The sequence below is a fragment of the Agelaius tricolor genome, unplaced genomic scaffold (genome assembly GCF_023055355.1).
Source record: "Agelaius tricolor isolate 1412-34295 unplaced genomic scaffold, bAgeTri1.0.p SCAF_36, whole genome shotgun sequence".
NCBI lineage: Eukaryota > Metazoa > Chordata > Aves > Passeriformes > Icteridae > Agelaius > Agelaius tricolor.
In genome coordinates this window covers 716,323-732,025 of record NW_027269296.1, presented here as the reverse complement: position 1 = coordinate 732,025, position 15,703 = coordinate 716,323, and the positions used below count along the sequence as shown (strand labels likewise).

Here is a 15,703-nt window from a genome sequence, read left to right as displayed (position 1 = left end):
TCGGCCCCCCCTCAGCCCCGGCCCCCCCGGGACCCCCAGTTCCACGTGGGCGCGGCCAATGGGCACGCCCCCTCCTATGAGAGGACAGCCAATGGGAGGCCGAGGGGCGGGACACGCCGGGGAGGGGGCGGGGCCAGGGCTCCGTGTAACAGATGAGGGCGGGGGGGGCACGTGGAGCGCGGGGGGGACGCGGGACCACCGGGACCGGCCGGACAGGGGGGACAGCGACACGGACACGGGGACAGCGACACGGACACGGGGACAGCCAGCCCCGCGGGGACTGACCGACGGACACCGCACTGCCAGCTCCCGGCGGGAACAGGGGACAGCCAGCCCTGGGCGGGACAGACACACGGACGGACGAGGGACAGCCAGATCTGGGAGGGGACAAGGGACAGACGGTCCCGAGGGGACAGACGGACAGGGGACAGCCAGCTCTGAGGGGTGCAGGGGACAGCGGGACAGTTAGCCCCGGAGGGGACAGACAGACAGACGGACAGGGGACAGGCAGTCCCGGGAAGGGACAGGAGGACAGCGGGGAGCAGCCGGGATCTCGGACAGGCACCGGGGGGACGCGGGAACAGAGAGCCCAGCGCAGGGACAGACGGACAAGGTGACCAGGGGGACGCACACCCGGAGCGGGGCTGCGCGGAGCCTCCCGGAGCGGCTCCTCCGCCCGGCCGCGCACCGGGAGCCTCGGCGGCCGCTCCGCCGCCTTGCCCGGCCGGGGATGCAGCCCGGAGCCGCGGGCAGGCGGCGATCGGGGCTCCGGGACACGGCCCGACACCCGCCCGGGGCCGCGACCCCCCGAAGGTAACGGAGCAGGGCAGGGAGGGTTTGTGCCGGGGTTTCGTTCCCCAGGGAGCTCGGAGGGGAGCCCCGCCGCAGGGATGTGTGGAGCCACTTGTGGTGACACGGCTGGCGGCGGCAGGACGGTGACGACGCGACCTCTCCCTTTCCTCAGGGATTTGAAGCTGGGTCAAGCCATGGAAATGTCATTGTGGCGGCTCGGGGGCCCGGAGAAGTGAGCGGCTGGGACCGGGCTCTGCTCTGCAGCCAGACTCCGGGACGGTCCCGAGAAACCAGCACAGCCCTGGGCACAAAGTGGGGACTGTCACAGACTGCAAGGACATAGGACAGTGCCTGGGGCCAGGAGCTGTCCCACCACCCACTCGGGGCTGGGAACATCGTCCTGACCGGACTCTGGCCTCCACCTGTGCCCGATGAGGAGCTGGGGCTGCGTGTGAACCTATGCAGACCAGGAAGAAATACATTTTCCTGACTTTCCTGGCCTCTTGGCTCCTGCTTTTCTTCTTCGGAGGGGACCAGCTGCGCCGTTTCGCTTTCTTTTCTGTGAGGAAAGCAGAACCCCGGAGGAGCTGGCCCCGCTGGACGGATCAGTCCCTCCTCAAAAGCTTTGCAGAGCCCGAGGAGCTGCAGAGGGATGGGGACCCTCCCCTGCTGTCCCCCCGGGAGCGGCGGGCGGCGTGGCTGAGCATCTACAGGAGCAGCAGGTGCCGGATGGAAACCTGCTTCGACCTCTCCAGGTGCGAGAGGAACGGCTTCAAAGTGTTCACCTACCCCCAGGAGCGGGGCCAGCCCGTCTCAGAGACCTACAGCAAAATCCTCAGCTCCATCGAGCGCTCGCGGTACCACACGGCCCGGCCCGAGGAAGCCTGCCTCTTCATCCTCGGCATCGACACGCTGGACCGCGACCGCCTCTCGGGCCACTACGTCCGCGACGTGGAGGAGAAAATCCACAGCTCCCCGCTCTGGAACGGCGGCCGCAACCACCTCATCTTCAACCTCTACTCGGGCACCTGGCCCAGCTACGGCGGCGAGCTGGGCTTCGACCCCGGGCACGCCATCCTGGCCAGAGCCAGCTCCGACAGCCGCAGCTTCCGGCCCGGCTTCGACGTCTCCATCCCGCTGTTCCCCCGGGAGCACCCCCAGCGCGGCGGCCACGGGGGGAGGCTGCGGAGGGGCTCGGTGCCCCCCAAGAAGAAATTCCTGCTGGTGTTCAAGGGGAAGCGGTACCTAACGGGCATCGGCTCCGGCACGCGGAACGCGCTGCACCACATCCACAACGGGAAGGACATCATTTCCCTGACCACCTGCAAGCACGGCAAGGACTGGGAGAAGCACAAGGACACGCGCTGTGACAAGGACAACGTGGACTACGAGAGGTGAGTCAGGGATGGGGGGAAAGGGGGGTCTGGGGCGATGGGACACCCCACAAATGTCCCCCCAAATGCCTCTGTGGGGTGCAGCCGTGAGTGTCTGTGGTGAGAGGGAAGTTTTGGGTTCTCTGAGGGGGATGAGGGTTCACTGCACGGTGGGGAGCGAGGCGCTGACTGCTCAGGGCTTTCCTGCTCTCTATTAAAGTTGGAGTAATCTGGCCAGAGCAGCTCTTATCTGCCATCGCTGCCACCGCCTCTAATACGATTTCCCTTTTGCCCAACGCTGATGAATGACGCTTTTCTTCTCCCCCCTCCCGCTCTCCCCCAACATAAACGTTTCTCTTGGAGATGAGCCCGAAACATCCCCCCCTCACTGGCTCCACTGGAAATCCCACAAAACTGGTGCGTCTGTGGGCGTCCCAGTGTGGGCAGCCCCGAGTTTAATTGGTGGTGGTGGCTGGGGGTCCCCCTGCGTCCCCCATCCCAAATGGGCACGGTGGCAGCAGCGTGGGATGGACACAGTGGTGGAAAAATTGGGGGTACAAAGTTCTGTGAGTTTGGGGGCTCCATTCTGCAGGGACACACGCCAGCTCCTCACCCCCATCCAACTCCTCGGGACCCATCACCAGCTGCCGAATCCAGGGCTGGTAAACACAGAGCCCATCCGGCAGACAATGGGCAGGTGCCCATCCCACTGCCTGGGGACATTCCCCAGGCACCGGGCTGGAGAGCAGATGAGGAGAGGCCACGTTGGGCATCATCCTCAAAGCGTCTTAGGAGGTGCTGGGAGGTAAAAGTGGAGCTGGGGTGCTGGCACTGGGATTAGCCGGGGCTTTGGGATGGGTCAGGGACCACATGGCCCTGTCTGGAGGGTGCCACCAGCCCAGCAGGGTCAGCACTGGCAGCAAAGTCTCCTTGGGATGGGGCATCTCAGGACAGTGGGGCTGGCAGGACAGGGGGCCCAGGGTCAGCCCACGCTGTGCCAAGGGGCAGCGGGATGAGAATTCCCCCCCATCCGCCCACCCAGGTAATCCCCTAATGCTGTTTGCAAACACAGGGAGATTTACACCTCTCCCAGCACGGCTTTGGCCAGGGATCGACGGGGAACACGTGGCACGGGCAGCGGCTCCTGTGTGACCCTGAGCCTCCTCCGTCCTGCTCCTCCCTGTGGGACACCGGGCACAAACCACGGGCACCGCCACCGGGGCCGGCTCTGCGGGGGGACCGGGGCCCTCCTGCCCGGGGAGGCGCTCCCACACTCGGCCAGGGGACAAAGTGAGACCCGGCGGCCCCGTTCACCCGGTGTGTCCGGTGCTGGAGGCCGCTCGGGGAGCAGAGGAAGGCCCTGCTGGCGGTTCCATCATCCTCCTCATGCCCGAGGGGCCGCCCCGAACAATCCGGCCCTGTTCTGGGATGAAGGGCGGTTGTGGCGCGGTTGTGGCGCTCGGAGCGCTCAGCGCGGCCGGGAGCGGCCCTGCGGAGCCGCCGGTGCCGGTGGCACCGTGCCCGGCCGGAGCACCGAGGGGCCGGGCGGAGGGAGCGCGGCGGGCGCCCGTCCCGGCTCCTGACAAAACAAGGAAGCCCTGACGGCGATTGCCCGGAAACCGCAGCGCGTCAGGAGCGAATGTTTCCATCGGGAGCGCTCGGCCCCGCAGCCCGGCCGGCGCCAGCCGCCCCACCGCACCGGCTGCCGGCCAGGGCAGCGCCCCCGAGCCGGGTCCCGCTGCCCACCCAGCCTCGGGGCTGCCGGGGGTCACGGCAGGGTTTGGGGCACCCAGGAGAGGCGGCAGCCGGCTCTGGCCCCGCGGATGTGGCTGTCGCTGCTGCGGTTCCGTGCGGGTCTGGGCGCTGTTCGAGCCGCTGTCACCCCTCCGGCTGCCCGGCCGGGAGTTTGAGCCTTAACGGGTCAAGGATTTTGGCAACCTTTGGAGACACTGGGGAGGTTCATCCGGAGGCGGGATTTATTGTGAAACTCTGTGCCTTGGCATTGGGGCTGATTTCCCACATCCCGGAGCGCTGGGACGTGCCCGAGTGCGCCAGCACCCAAGGAGGTGACACAGCCTCAGCTCCCAGCCTGGCACCAGCACGGCAGGGACACCCTTCCTCCTGGGACCAACGCATGGCAAGGGCTCTTTTTGGCCTCCCACCGCCCCGGCTGGCCCATGCGGGTCCCCCCCTGCCCATGCAGGAGCGGCTGCCCCTCCCCGCGGGCAGGAACAGACGGGGTCTGTCCCGACCTAAAGTCAATATTGGATTTTCCGGCGCGGCCACAGGGACCCGGCAGCGGCCGAGCCTCTCCCCAGCGCGGCACAGAAGGGGCTTTGAGAGCCCCAGGGGCGAGCCCGGCCGGGGGGGCCGCGCTGCCGGCACCCCCTGCCCCCCCCGAACGCTGCCAGGGCAGGCAGGGCTGGTCCTGCCCAGCGAGTCTGGGCACGGCTCAGGAGTCGCTGCAGTTTCGGGCTCGGGGGCTCGGGTGGTGGCTTTGTGTGAGGTGTCACTGCTGGAGGGTGGGAGGAGCTGCCTCGTGCTTTCAAAGGGCGCTGCGGTCCCTTCCTGACCCCCCATCTTTAAGGGATGCCCAGGCCCATCCCTTCAGCGCCCAGGAGAACTCTGCTCCCACAAAACCAGGGACGTTCATAGCCCAAATCAGCCCAAACCGCTCCTAACCCTGCCCTGGCTTGGCTCCACACCTGGCAGGGGCCAGCAGCACCTCCTGGGTGCTCATAGGAGTGGAGGGGGCCACGCCTGACCCCTGCCCATCTCCCACACCAGGTTTGACTACCAGGAGCTGCTGCACAACTCCACCTTCTGCATCGTGCCCCGGGGCAGGCGCCTGGGCTCCTTCCGCTTCCTCGAGGCTCTGCAGGTACAGGGTGGGCAGGGGGACTGGGGACCCCCTCACCGGAGTCTGGGGGCTCTGTCCCAGCCTGCGGGGTCCCTCCACAGGCTGCCTGCATCCCGGTGCTGCTGAGTGATGGCTGGGAGCTGCCCTTTGCCGAGGCCATCGACTGGGGCAAGGCTGCTGTCGTGGGCAGCGAGAGGCTCCTGCTGCAGGTACCGGGTCCAGATCCTGCCCCACCCAGCACCAGACCCCAATCCCAGTGGGGTGGAGCTCCCAGACAAGTCTGGGGATGAGTCCCAGGAAGCTGGGCCTGGCAGGGCTCCTGTGGGCAGTGCAGGAGGGTCTCAGCCAGCCTGGAATGGGGGTCCCAGCCCAGTGCAGTCCCAGGGCTCTGTTCATCTCAGGGGGAAGATGGGAAGGATCTTCCCGGGCACAAACCCTTGGGAATCCTGGTCCCGATCCTGCTCCAGGGAGAGGAGATGCAGCCCCGCAGGAGGAGGGTGGCACCAGCCACAGCAGGGGCTGTCCCCTGGGACGGTTGGGGTGGTGAGGGGGGCAGAGGTGAGCAGCCCAGCCCCGAGGGGGGAGGCTGAGGTGAGGACCCCTCTGTCCCCCCGGCACAGATCCCCTCTGCCGTGCGCTGCATCCACCCCGAGCGCGTGCTGGCCTTCCAGCAGCAGACCCAGTTCCTGTGGGATGCCTACTTCTCCTCCGTGGACAAGATCGTGCACACCACGCTGGAGGTGAGCCCCCCACCCCGAGCCCCCCGCCCGGTCACCGCCGGGGCGCTGGGGGCATCACCGGCGCCTCTGGCAGATCATCAAGGACCGCCTGCATCCGCACCGCTCCCGCTCCCGCCTGCTCTGGAACGCGCTGCCCGGGGGGCTCCTGGTGCTGCCCGAATTCTCCACCCACCTCGGGGATTTTCCCTTCTACTACCTGCACCACGGTAGGGCCCTGCCCACCCCGCCTGAGCCCCGCAATCTCGGGCCGTGCCCAGCACCTCTCCCGTCCCTTTCCCACCCCTTTTTCAGGCTACAGCCCCTCCAGGAAGTTCACGGCGTTCATCCGGGCGGTCTCGCAGGCAGGCTCGCTGTCCCAGCCCATCCTCAGGCTCATCCAAGCCGTGTCTGGATCCCAGTACTGCGCCCAGGTGGGAGGAGCAGAGTCCCAGGGATCCGGGGGATGGTGGGTCTAGGGGTGGAGGGGGTGGCTGGTGGTGTCACCTTTGGCTGGGCAGAGCTGTCTCCCAAGCCCTTTGGACCACCTGGGGGTTTATCCTGGTCCAAACTGCCACGAGATGGTTTTGGGATGATCCAAAGAGAACCCACCCAACCCCTCCGGCCGCGCCTGTCCTGCCCCTTGCAGATCGTGATCCTGTGGAGCTGCGAGAAGCCACCGCCCCCGAGCGGGAAATGGCCCCAGAGCAGCGTGCCCCTGACCATCATCCAGGGCAGGAGGAAGGTGAGGGCACCAGGGGCACGGGCAGGGATTTGGGGCACGGGCAGGGGGCTGGGACAGCCACCCCAGGGCACCATCCTGTCCTTCCTCCCCCCACAGCTCAGCGACCGCTTCTTCCCGTTCGGGGCCATCCAGACGGACGCGGTGCTGAGCCTGGACGAGGACACCACCCTCTCCACCAGCGAGGTGAGGCCGCGGCCCCGGCTCCCTGTGGCTGTCCCCAGGTCCCCTTGTCCTCCAGGGGCAGCGTGGTGCCCTGCCGCAGTCCCCGCGGTGGGTGACACCGCGCCCCTCCCGCGCCCCTCCCGTGCCAGGTGGATTTTGCCTTCTCGGTGTGGCTCAGCTTCCCCGAGCGCATCGTGGGCTTCCCCACGCAGAGCCACTTCTGGGACGCCGAGCGGGGCCGCTGGGGCTACACCTCCAAATGGACCAACGAGCTCTCCATGGTGCTCACCGCCGCCGCCTTCTACCACCGGTACCGGGCCCGGAGGGGCTGCGGGGGCCGGGCCGGGGGCTCAGCCACCCCCTGCCCCTCACCCGTTCTCCCCCTCCAGGTACTACCACAGCCTCTTCACCGAGTACCTGCCCGCGGGGCTGCGGGAGCTGGTGGACGGGCTGGCGGCCTGCGAGGACATCCTGATGAACGTGCTGGTGGCCGCTGTCACCAAGCTGCCGCCCATCAAGGTGACGCAACGCAAGCAGCACAAGGAGGGGGTGGCCCGGCAGGCGGAGTGCGGCGAGGGGGCTGCGGGGACCCCCTCGGGCCCGCACCCCGCTCCTGCCGGGCCGGGGGGCACCACGGCCGGCGGCCGGCGCCTCTCCCAGCGCCAGGACTGCCTGGACCAGCTGGCAAACTGGTTTGGCTACATGCCCCTGGTGTCCTCCCGGCTGCGCCTCGACCCCGTCCTCTTCAAGGACCAGGTCTCGGTGCTGCGCAAGAAATACCCGAGCCTGGAGAAGCCGTGAGGGCGGCCGGGGTCGGGCCGGGCGCCGGGGGCGCCGCTCCCGGTGCGCGGAGCCCTCCGGGGGCAGGATCGCTGCTGCTGACGGGGTTTTACTCGTTATTGGCTTTTACCAGTGCAATAAAGGAGGGGCGAGAGGCAGGATCCGGATGGTGGAATGGAGGAGAGGCTGTGGAATTTGGGGGGCACCAGGTTTCGGGTGCTGCAACACTTCTGCCATCGGCACCCTGGGAATAACCCGGGCAGCACCCCCAGCCCTGCGGGGAGGGAGAGTCCTTCACCTCCCCGAGGGCAAACAGAGGAGCGATAAGAGCCGTGTGTGACCTCCCTGCCTGGCTCCAGCTGCATCCCCCGCAGTCCCTGGGCAGCCCAGCACCCCCCATCGCCTCGCTGCACTCCCCAGAAAAGGGAAAAAGGGTGTTTCAGCTGGCTTTCCTCCCAGCCGGACGGAAATACGGAATATTATGCGGCCTCCAACAGGCACCGTCGGGCTGCCGCAGCCCTGGGTGTGTCCTTGGCTCCTGCAGATAGCGGAGATAAAGCCAGAGCCAGCATCCCCCCGCACAGCCCCGTGCGCTCCGCTTTATTTGCCGCACATGGGAAGTCCCGGGGGCGGCACTCAGTCGCGGGGGGGCTGGCACTCCCGGCAGTCCCGCATCTCCTCGGAGTAGCTCTCCACCTGGATGGTGGTGCTGTGGAAGCGGAAGGCGCCCTGCAGCCGGGAGCTCGCCTCCTCCAGCACCTCCTGCGCGCTGGCGGCCGCGTCTGCAGGGGGGAAAGGCGGGGATATGGGGGTGCGGGGAACCCCGACCCTCCCTGCCCATTGTCGCACTCGCTGGTGGCCCTGGCAGCCCTGTCCCCCCCATGGCACTCACTGATGGCGATGTGCACAGACAGCAGCGGCTGTGCTGCGGTCAGAGCCCAGATGTGCAGGCTGTGCACGGCCTCCACGCCCCGCACGGCCAGCAGCGTGTCCCGCACGGCATTGAAATCCATCCCCTTGGGCGTCCCTGGGGGCAGAGCCAGGCGGCTGCAGGGACGGGGCCCAGGGCACCCCCGGGCGCCCCCGTCCCCATACCGGGGGTCCCTACCCTCCATGAGGACCAGCAGGACGTCCCGGAGGATGGTCAGCGTTGTGCCCAGCACCAGCGCCGAGAACAGGAAGGTGCAGATGGGATCCACGTACTTGTACTCGGGCTGGGGAGGGGGGACAGGGGTGAGACCCCCGTGGCACCATCACTGCACCCCAAACCCCCATCGGGACCAGCAGGGCGGGCACCCCAAACCCCCATGGGCCCCAGCACCCTGTTCACCCTCAGATCCCCCTTATCCCCCAGACCCCATTTCCCCCCAGCACCCCGTTTGCCCCCAGCACCCCCTTTGCCCCCAGCCCCCCAGACCTTGAAGAAGATGATGTAGGAGGCGATGAGCACGCCAAGGCTCTGCAGCAGGTCCCCCAGGACGTGCACGAAGGCGGCGCGGACGCTGGCGTTGGGCTGCTCACCGCCCGCCCCGTGGCTGTGCCCGTGCCCCGTCTGGTGCAGAGCCAGCCCCATCCTGCGGGCAGGGCACTGGTGACACCCCGGGGCCAGCAGGCTCGGGGAGGGGACACCCGGGGCCGTGTGGCAGCACCTACACGATGTTGACGGCCACGGCGCAGGCGGAGGTGATGAGCATGACCCCGCCCTCGATGTCGTAGTCACCCGAGAGCAGGCGCTGCGCCCCCAGGTACACCAGGACCCCCGTCACCACCCAGATGGAGAGCACGGAGAGCAGAGCCCCCAGGATCTCTGCGGAGAGAGCCCGCCATGGCTGCCTCACTGCCGTGCCACCCCCAGCACCATCTCTGGCAGTGCTGGGCACGGTGTGGGCACCCAGCACCATCCCCGGCATTGCTGGGCACCCAGCACCATCCCCGGCATTGCTGGGCACGGTGTGGGCACCCAGCACCATCCCCGGCATTGCTGGGCACGGTGTGGGCACCCAGCACCATCCCCGGCATTGCTGGGCACCCAGCACCATCCCCGGCATTGCTGGGCACCCAGCACCATCTCTGGCAGTGCTGGGCACGGTGTGGGCACCCAGCACCATCCCCGGGATGCTCCTTGCACAGGGCTGGCAGCGCCTCTGCCTTGCCTTGTTCACGGTGCCAGAACTTCGCCAGGGCTCCCCAGGCCCCTCAGGGCCCCCAGAGCCCCTGTTCCACACGGGGAGGGCACCCTGGGGTGCTCCCCTGGCACCCCCGGGGCGGTGCCGCCGCGTTACCTGCCCGGTGCCAGCCGAAGTTCATGGTTTTGGTGGGGGGCCGTGAGGACACCCAGAGGGCAAAGAGGCTGATCATGATGCTGGCAAAGTCCGTCAGCAGGTGGGCAGCGTCCGTCAGGATGGCCAGGCTGTGTGCCAGGTACCCACCTGCAGGGACATCGGGGGGACATCGGGGGGACATGGCAGGGTCCTGCCCCGAGCTGGGCGCAGCTCAGCTCTCACCGAGCCACAGGCGGGTCCCGCCGGGCGTTCTGAGCCACAGAAAGGCAGCAGGGAGCTCTGGGCACTCGCTCAGCGGGAAACCAGGACAAGGGGGCTCTGGGGTGACCCCACGGAGCCGGCACCCCGCACTCACCCACGGCCTCCCCCACCATGAAGAAGAGGCAGATGCCGGCGGCCAGGTAGAGCTTCCTCCGTGCCCGCTGCTGCTGCCCGGGGCGGCTGCCAGCCCCCCGCGTGTGGCAGTGCTGCCCACGCCGCGGCCCCAGCTCCAGGGCGGGCTCCTGTCCGTGCGCCGCGCTCTGTCCGTCCTTGCCCACGTAGCACCTGCGGGCCAAGCGTGGGGCTGGGGGGCTTCGGGTGCCCCCCGAGCGCTCCCCCCAGCCCGTTCCCCCCCAGGCCCCGCTCGGGAGCCGCAGGGCAGAGGGGGCTCGGCACCCCCAGCCCCCCGGGCACCCCCGTACCCGCCGCTGCCCTCGCTCAGCAGGTGCCGCTTCTCGTCGCCGGCCGCCATCCTCCTCCTCCTCCTCCTCCTCCTCCTCCTGCTGCGGCCCGGGGGCTCGGCGCGGTGACCCCGGCGTGCGGCCGGCGCTGGTGGCAGCCGGTGGCCTTGGCTCGTGTGAAGAGCCGGGATTCGTGTGCAAATCCCGGCTGGAGGAGGGACGGCCAGGCCGGCTGCAAAGCGCCCGCGGGCCCTGCCCCGGGCTGGGCCCCTCTCCCGGGGGGCTGTGCTGCTGCTGGGGTGGGGGATTGCTCTGGGACCCCCCCCGAGCGTCCCCGGGAGCCGCACAGAGCCGGGCTGGGTGCGGAGGGGGATGGAATCTATGGAATATCCCCATGTCCCCTCCGAAGCACACGGCGAGCCCCCCTCCCCGCTTTGGAACCCCCCCAGTTTGGATCCAGCCGTGTGATGGATAAACCTGGACACCCCCCCTCCACAGCAGGGGCTCCTGGCTGAGCAGCGTTAATTACCCTGCGGTAATTGCACTCTTAATTACCCTGCGGTAATTGCACTCGGGGCTCAGCTCTGGGTGCTGCCTTGGTTTCCCCTCTGAGCAGGACTCATGTTTTTGCAGGAGAAAAGCATTTACGGGGTGCTTTTGCATTTAGGATGCACATCAGATTTGTGGTGTATTTTTTCACCCAAGGTGCATTTCTGAGCTCAGTCGATGCATTTCACCCCAGGTGCATTTCTCAGCAGCAAACCAGCAGCTCGATGCCCGCACCATCCCCATTTCGGGGGCTGGCCCAGCCTGGAGCATCCTCAGCCCCGCCGTGCCCCATCTCCAGCCCAGGACGAGCCCTGGACAGGACACCCCATCCCCAGGAGATAAATCCTGCCGGGTGCCGACCTGTTACATCCCGGGCGGGCGGCCAGGAGCGGCTGCCAGCGCTGCCAGAGGTGCTAATGGGGCTGGAAATGAAGAGCCGGGCCGGAGGTGTCCCCGTGCCACGCCGGGCGCCGGCAGGGACGCCGCTGATGGCACCAGCCCGGCAAAGCCACCCCCGGTGCCCACGGCGGGAGCGAGAGGCGAGGAAGGAAAGAACCACCCGAGGCAGCGGTTTTCTTTACAAAATACACGAATTTCAAATGCGTGACAATTATATACAAAACAAGGGAATTACAAAACGTGCGGAATTGTCCTGTTTGCACCCGTATAGAAAAGTGTCCTGTGCTGGGGCAGGCGCCGGCTCGCCAGGCTGCCGGGCCCTGCCCTGTGTCCCCCCCATCCCCAAGGCGTCGCCGGACATCCCGTGCCCGGGGGCGTTTCCAACGTTGCTGTGGCTACAGGGAAGCTGCCGAGGGAGAGGAGGGGGTGATGAAGGAGAGCCCAAGCCCCCAGAGCTCCCCCGTGGGCGCTGGAGGCTCCTGGGGAGGTGGGCTCAGCCCCTTACCCATCACTGTCCTCTCGGGCGCTGCGTTCTCTTCCACCTCTTCTTCCTCCTCCCCATCAAAGTACTCCTCATCTTCCTCTGCTGCAAACAAGCGGCCAGAGGTCACCAGGAGGCACCAGGAGGAGCAGAGGGGTTGTCACCAGCTGGGTGGGGGTCGGTGAGGGGGAGCTGGGGGCTGAATTACCGGGCTCGAAGTCCAGGGCGTGCACGGCCTCAGTGAGGTGCTCCAGGCTCACCGAGAAGGCGTCCATGCTCTCATAGCCCTGCTCGATCTTGTCCAGGCGGGCGCCCTTGGAGGCCTCCACGATCCTGGGCAGGGAGAGCACGGATGTGTGCGTGTGTCCCTGTCCCCTCCCGAGCTGGGGGCCGTGGGGCAGCCCCCACTCCCCGAATCCTGCCCGTGGGGCTTGGATTGAGGGGATTCCTCCAGTCTGAGCAACTTACGTTTTTATGAGCTGCTTGGCGTTCTGTGGAGAAAGAGAAGGGGAAGGAGGAGGAGGAGGAGAAGAGGAAGAAGGAGGTGAGTGAAGCCACAGCAGCCACCAGGTTGTCCCCAGCAGTGGGACCCCACGGGGCGGGTCTGGGGGTCTCACCATGAGGAAGGCGGCGCCCCCGGTCTCCTCGGCTGCCTGGATGGCCGTCTCCACCAGCCGGCTGGACTTCTCCAGCTGCTCCTTGTACTGGCAGATGAGGCTCTGGATGAAGGCGGTCTTGTCCGCCTGCTCCCGGCAGATGCGCTGCAGCAGCTCCGCCTTCTTCTCCTCCAGCAGCGCCGCCAGCGCGTCAAAGCGAGCGCAGAGCTCCCTCTTGGCCGCCTCGCTGTTCTCCTGCGGGGACAAGGGACGAGGGATGGCACCCGTGAGTCCCTCCGGCGCCCGCAGCATCCCTGCTCCATGGGCTCCGCCCCGTGCCCTGTTAAGGTTTCACCCCCGGGTTTTTGGGGGTTCCTTTCCCCCTTTGCTCACCTCGGTGCTCTGGCAGGAGTCCTCCAGCTGGGAGATGATGGTCTGGATGCGGTCGTTGCCTGCCACCAGCATGGAGATGCAGTTGTTCAGCTCAGTCTGGTGAGTGACAGAGAGAAGTTTTAACTCCTGTGGGGACAGGAACCTCTCCCATCCCAGCCTGGGGACGGGCTGGGCACTGCTCATCCCAGCTCTGCTCCCCCACACCCCTCACCAGCCACGGCTGCTCTAAATACTCTAAATATAGCCTGTCTCCTGGGCGAAGCCACCCGGGGGCTATTAATACCCCATGAGCCATCCCCGCAGTTATTTGTCACTGTCCCAGCTCAGCACATGGCCCTGAGCCCCCCCGGGTGCCCCCCCAGGGCACCTTCTGTCCCTGGAAGACGCTTTCCAGAGGGGCCACCTCGCAGTCCTTGTGGGCACCGAAGACCTTGCACATGGAGCAGGTGGGGACCTCGCAGGTGACGCAGTAGATGTTGATCCGCTCGTCCTCGTGCTCCTTGCACATGGGGTGCTCCCCCTTCTTCAGGGGCCTGCTGGAGAGGGTGGCACGGCCACGGTGACATCCACAGCAGGGCGATGTCCCCGTCATGGTGACAGCCACACCAGGGTGACAGCCACACCAGGGCGATGTCCCCGTTATGGTGATGTCCCCACCAGGGTGATGTTCCCCCTACAGGGACACCCCTGCCACCACGGTGTCCCCACTTCAGCCTCACCCCCACCGTGGTGACACCCCCTCTGCCACCCCAAAATCAGGTCCCCAGGAAAGAGGGGACCTGGCACAATCCCACAGCTGCTCCTCTGGAGCCGCCAGCCCCTGTGTCCCTGCACACCCCAGTGTGTCCCAGTTTAGGGCACCACGGCAGGGGTGGCACTGGGGACGGGGGGGCTGCGATCCAGAGGCGCTGCACCAGTGCTAATTTTAGCCCTGTGCTGCCCGGATTTATTGTCACCCATCGTGTGACTGGGGTGGGGACACCCAGAAAGCCCCGGGGGCTCCCAGACGGGGGCTGCAGCTCAATTGTCCCGTCGGCAGTGAGGAGGGACATGGGGACAAGGCAGAGCTCTGACACACGGACATGCCCGGGCCCCCCGGCCCCCCCGGCAGCCACGGACACCTGCCACGTGCCATCGTCCCCGTCCCCATGGCTCTCACACAATATTTACAGTGGTCCAGGGGATTTGGCCGCTCTGCCTCGAGAGCCTGTGACCCCTCTGTCCCCTCCCAGCTCCATCCTGGTCCCCACTGGGCCCCCCCCAAGCCGTCCCTGTGCCCCTTATCAGCCCCGGTGCTGCTGTCACAGCAGAGCCTGCATTCCTTCCCCACACCTCTTATCTGCCACCGAATGTTCCAGCAGGAGCACCGGGGACAGCAGGAGGTGCCACCACCCCCAGGGACCTGCCATCCCCCTGGGACAGCCAGAGGCACAAACTGCTGGGCAGAATTGGGTTGGGGGAGGAAGTTTTGGGTCCAGGGAAGAAGATTTTGATCGAGGGAGGGAGATTTGAGCCAGGAAAAGATTTGAACTGGGGATGACTGAGCAGAAAGGCCCCCAGTGCGATCCCTTGGGGTCTCAGTGCTGCTGCTGGGGCATGGGAGGGCCATGCCCGTGTCCCCATAACCCTGGCGCCCACCTGGAGCACTCCTGCTTGTAGATGTCGATGATGTTCTCCACCAGCAGGTTCCTCTGCAGCCCGTAGACGCCGTGGCGGTCCAGCAGCACCTCGTGGCGGCACGAGGGGCACCGGAACCGGCCCCCCGAGATCAAACTGCCCCGGCTCTGCCAGTACGGGTTGGCGGCCTGCGAGGGGGACGTGAACACGGGCAGGGTCCCTCGGTGTCCCCACAACAGCCCGGGGTCCCCAGGCCGGGCACAGGGACCCACCCCGCTCACCTGGAAGACGTCGTTGGCGCACTTGCGGCAGAGGTTGTGCTGGCAGGGCAGGATCACCACGGGCTTGCTGAACATCTCCAGGCAGATGGGGCAGATGAGCTGCTTCTCCAGGCTCTCCATGGGGCTGCCATCCTGCAGGATACCGGCTTGGAAGTCCATGGGCTCGGCCGTGCTCTCCTCGCAGCGCTCGCTCTCGCTGCCGGCGCCCCCCGCCCCGCTATTTATCGGTATCCCGGTGTCACGCGGCTCCCGCCGCCGCCGCGGTGTCGGGTGTCCCGGACAGCACCTGACACCCGTTCCGGGCCGGGAAGGGCCGGTAAACAAGATGGGCACAGCCTGTCCAGGAGGCGCTGCCCGCCCGTGCCGCGGACGTGCCCGGGCTGGAGCCGCTGCGGGGTAAACAGGGCCACGCGCTGCCCCAAACGGGACCCCAAAACATCGCCCTGGGGACAAGGGGGGGCACGCACCAGCCCCGGGGCCATTAGGGCGGGGTGGTGGTTCCAGAAATCTGTCAGAGCTGGCCCAGCTGCGGCAGGGGGTGCTTTGTACACTTTGTCCCTTTCCCCACCCAAAACATGACCAACACGGGGTGCCAACAGCTCGCCGTGGCTCCCTGAGTGCCAGCAGGGGAGAGCAGCTCTGGGGACACACAGCCCCCGAGGCTGGCACAGACACAGGGTGCCCCCTCCCCAGGCAGGGCTGGGGGCTCCTCGATGAGCCCAGGCCCAGTGGGGGCTGCTCAGCTGCTCCCCAGAGCCCTGGCACAGCCCTGGCACAGCCCTGGCACTGCCCTGGCACAGCCCTGGCACAGCCCTGGCACTGCCCTGGCACAGCCCTGGCACTGCCATGACCCAGCTGGCCTCGCTGCTGGGGGCTCAAGAGCTGACCCAGAAACGGCTGTGGGGGCAAAGGGTGAGCAGAGCCCTGGACACGGTGCCAGCTGGCTGGGCAGGGGCCAGGGCTGGCCCCAGGGAGAGCTGGCAGCTGCACTGCCCAGGGTAACCCTACCCCTGGC

The 15,703-nt window shown here is 67.4% G+C and overlaps 3 protein-coding genes across 6 annotated transcripts; 1 reads left to right on the top strand and 2 right to left on the bottom strand.

Annotated features, from left to right (window-relative positions):
* Positions 1–204: 204 nt before the first annotated feature.
* On the top strand, positions 205–7,784 carry EXTL1 (exostosin like glycosyltransferase 1). 4 transcript variants are annotated; one of them, XM_071453169.1, is made up of 11 exons: positions 205–813; positions 965–2,186; positions 4,953–5,046; positions 5,127–5,234; positions 5,646–5,765; positions 5,839–5,971; positions 6,057–6,175; positions 6,391–6,486; positions 6,583–6,669; positions 6,861–6,958; positions 7,038–7,590. In XM_071453169.1, exons 2-11 carry the CDS (start codon positions 1,252–1,254, stop codon positions 7,447–7,449), a joined length of 2,202 nt encoding a protein of 733 aa, XP_071309270.1. In that variant the 5' UTR covers positions 205–813; positions 965–1,251; the 3' UTR covers positions 7,450–7,590. The 4 variants fall into 4 exon arrangements, with proteins under 4 accessions (XP_071309270.1, XP_071309269.1, XP_071309268.1 ...); XM_071453168.1 differs by having other exon boundaries at positions 6,798–6,958; XM_071453167.1 differs by having other exon boundaries at positions 6,861–7,784.
* An 8-nt stretch (positions 7,785–7,792) lies between these two features.
* SLC30A2 (solute carrier family 30 member 2) lies at positions 7,793–10,531 on the bottom strand. The gene is made up of 8 exons (XM_071453170.1): positions 10,394–10,531; positions 10,066–10,256; positions 9,711–9,857; positions 9,082–9,235; positions 8,846–9,002; positions 8,537–8,642; positions 8,321–8,455; positions 7,793–8,210 (listed from the first exon to the last, which is right to left on the bottom strand). Exons 1-8 carry the CDS (start codon positions 10,441–10,443, stop codon positions 8,065–8,067), a joined length of 1,086 nt encoding a protein of 361 aa, XP_071309271.1. The 5' UTR covers positions 10,444–10,531; the 3' UTR covers positions 7,793–8,064.
* A 961-nt stretch (positions 10,532–11,492) lies between these two features.
* Positions 11,493–14,862, bottom strand: TRIM63 (tripartite motif containing 63). The gene is made up of 9 exons (XM_071452991.1): positions 14,689–14,862; positions 14,429–14,595; positions 13,158–13,323; positions 12,791–12,886; positions 12,419–12,652; positions 12,270–12,292; positions 12,010–12,134; positions 11,826–11,906; positions 11,493–11,726 (listed from the first exon to the last, which is right to left on the bottom strand). Exons 1-9 carry the CDS (start codon positions 14,845–14,847, stop codon positions 11,716–11,718), a joined length of 1,062 nt encoding a protein of 353 aa, XP_071309092.1. The 5' UTR covers positions 14,848–14,862; the 3' UTR covers positions 11,493–11,715.
* Positions 14,863–15,703: the final 841 nt, after the last annotated feature.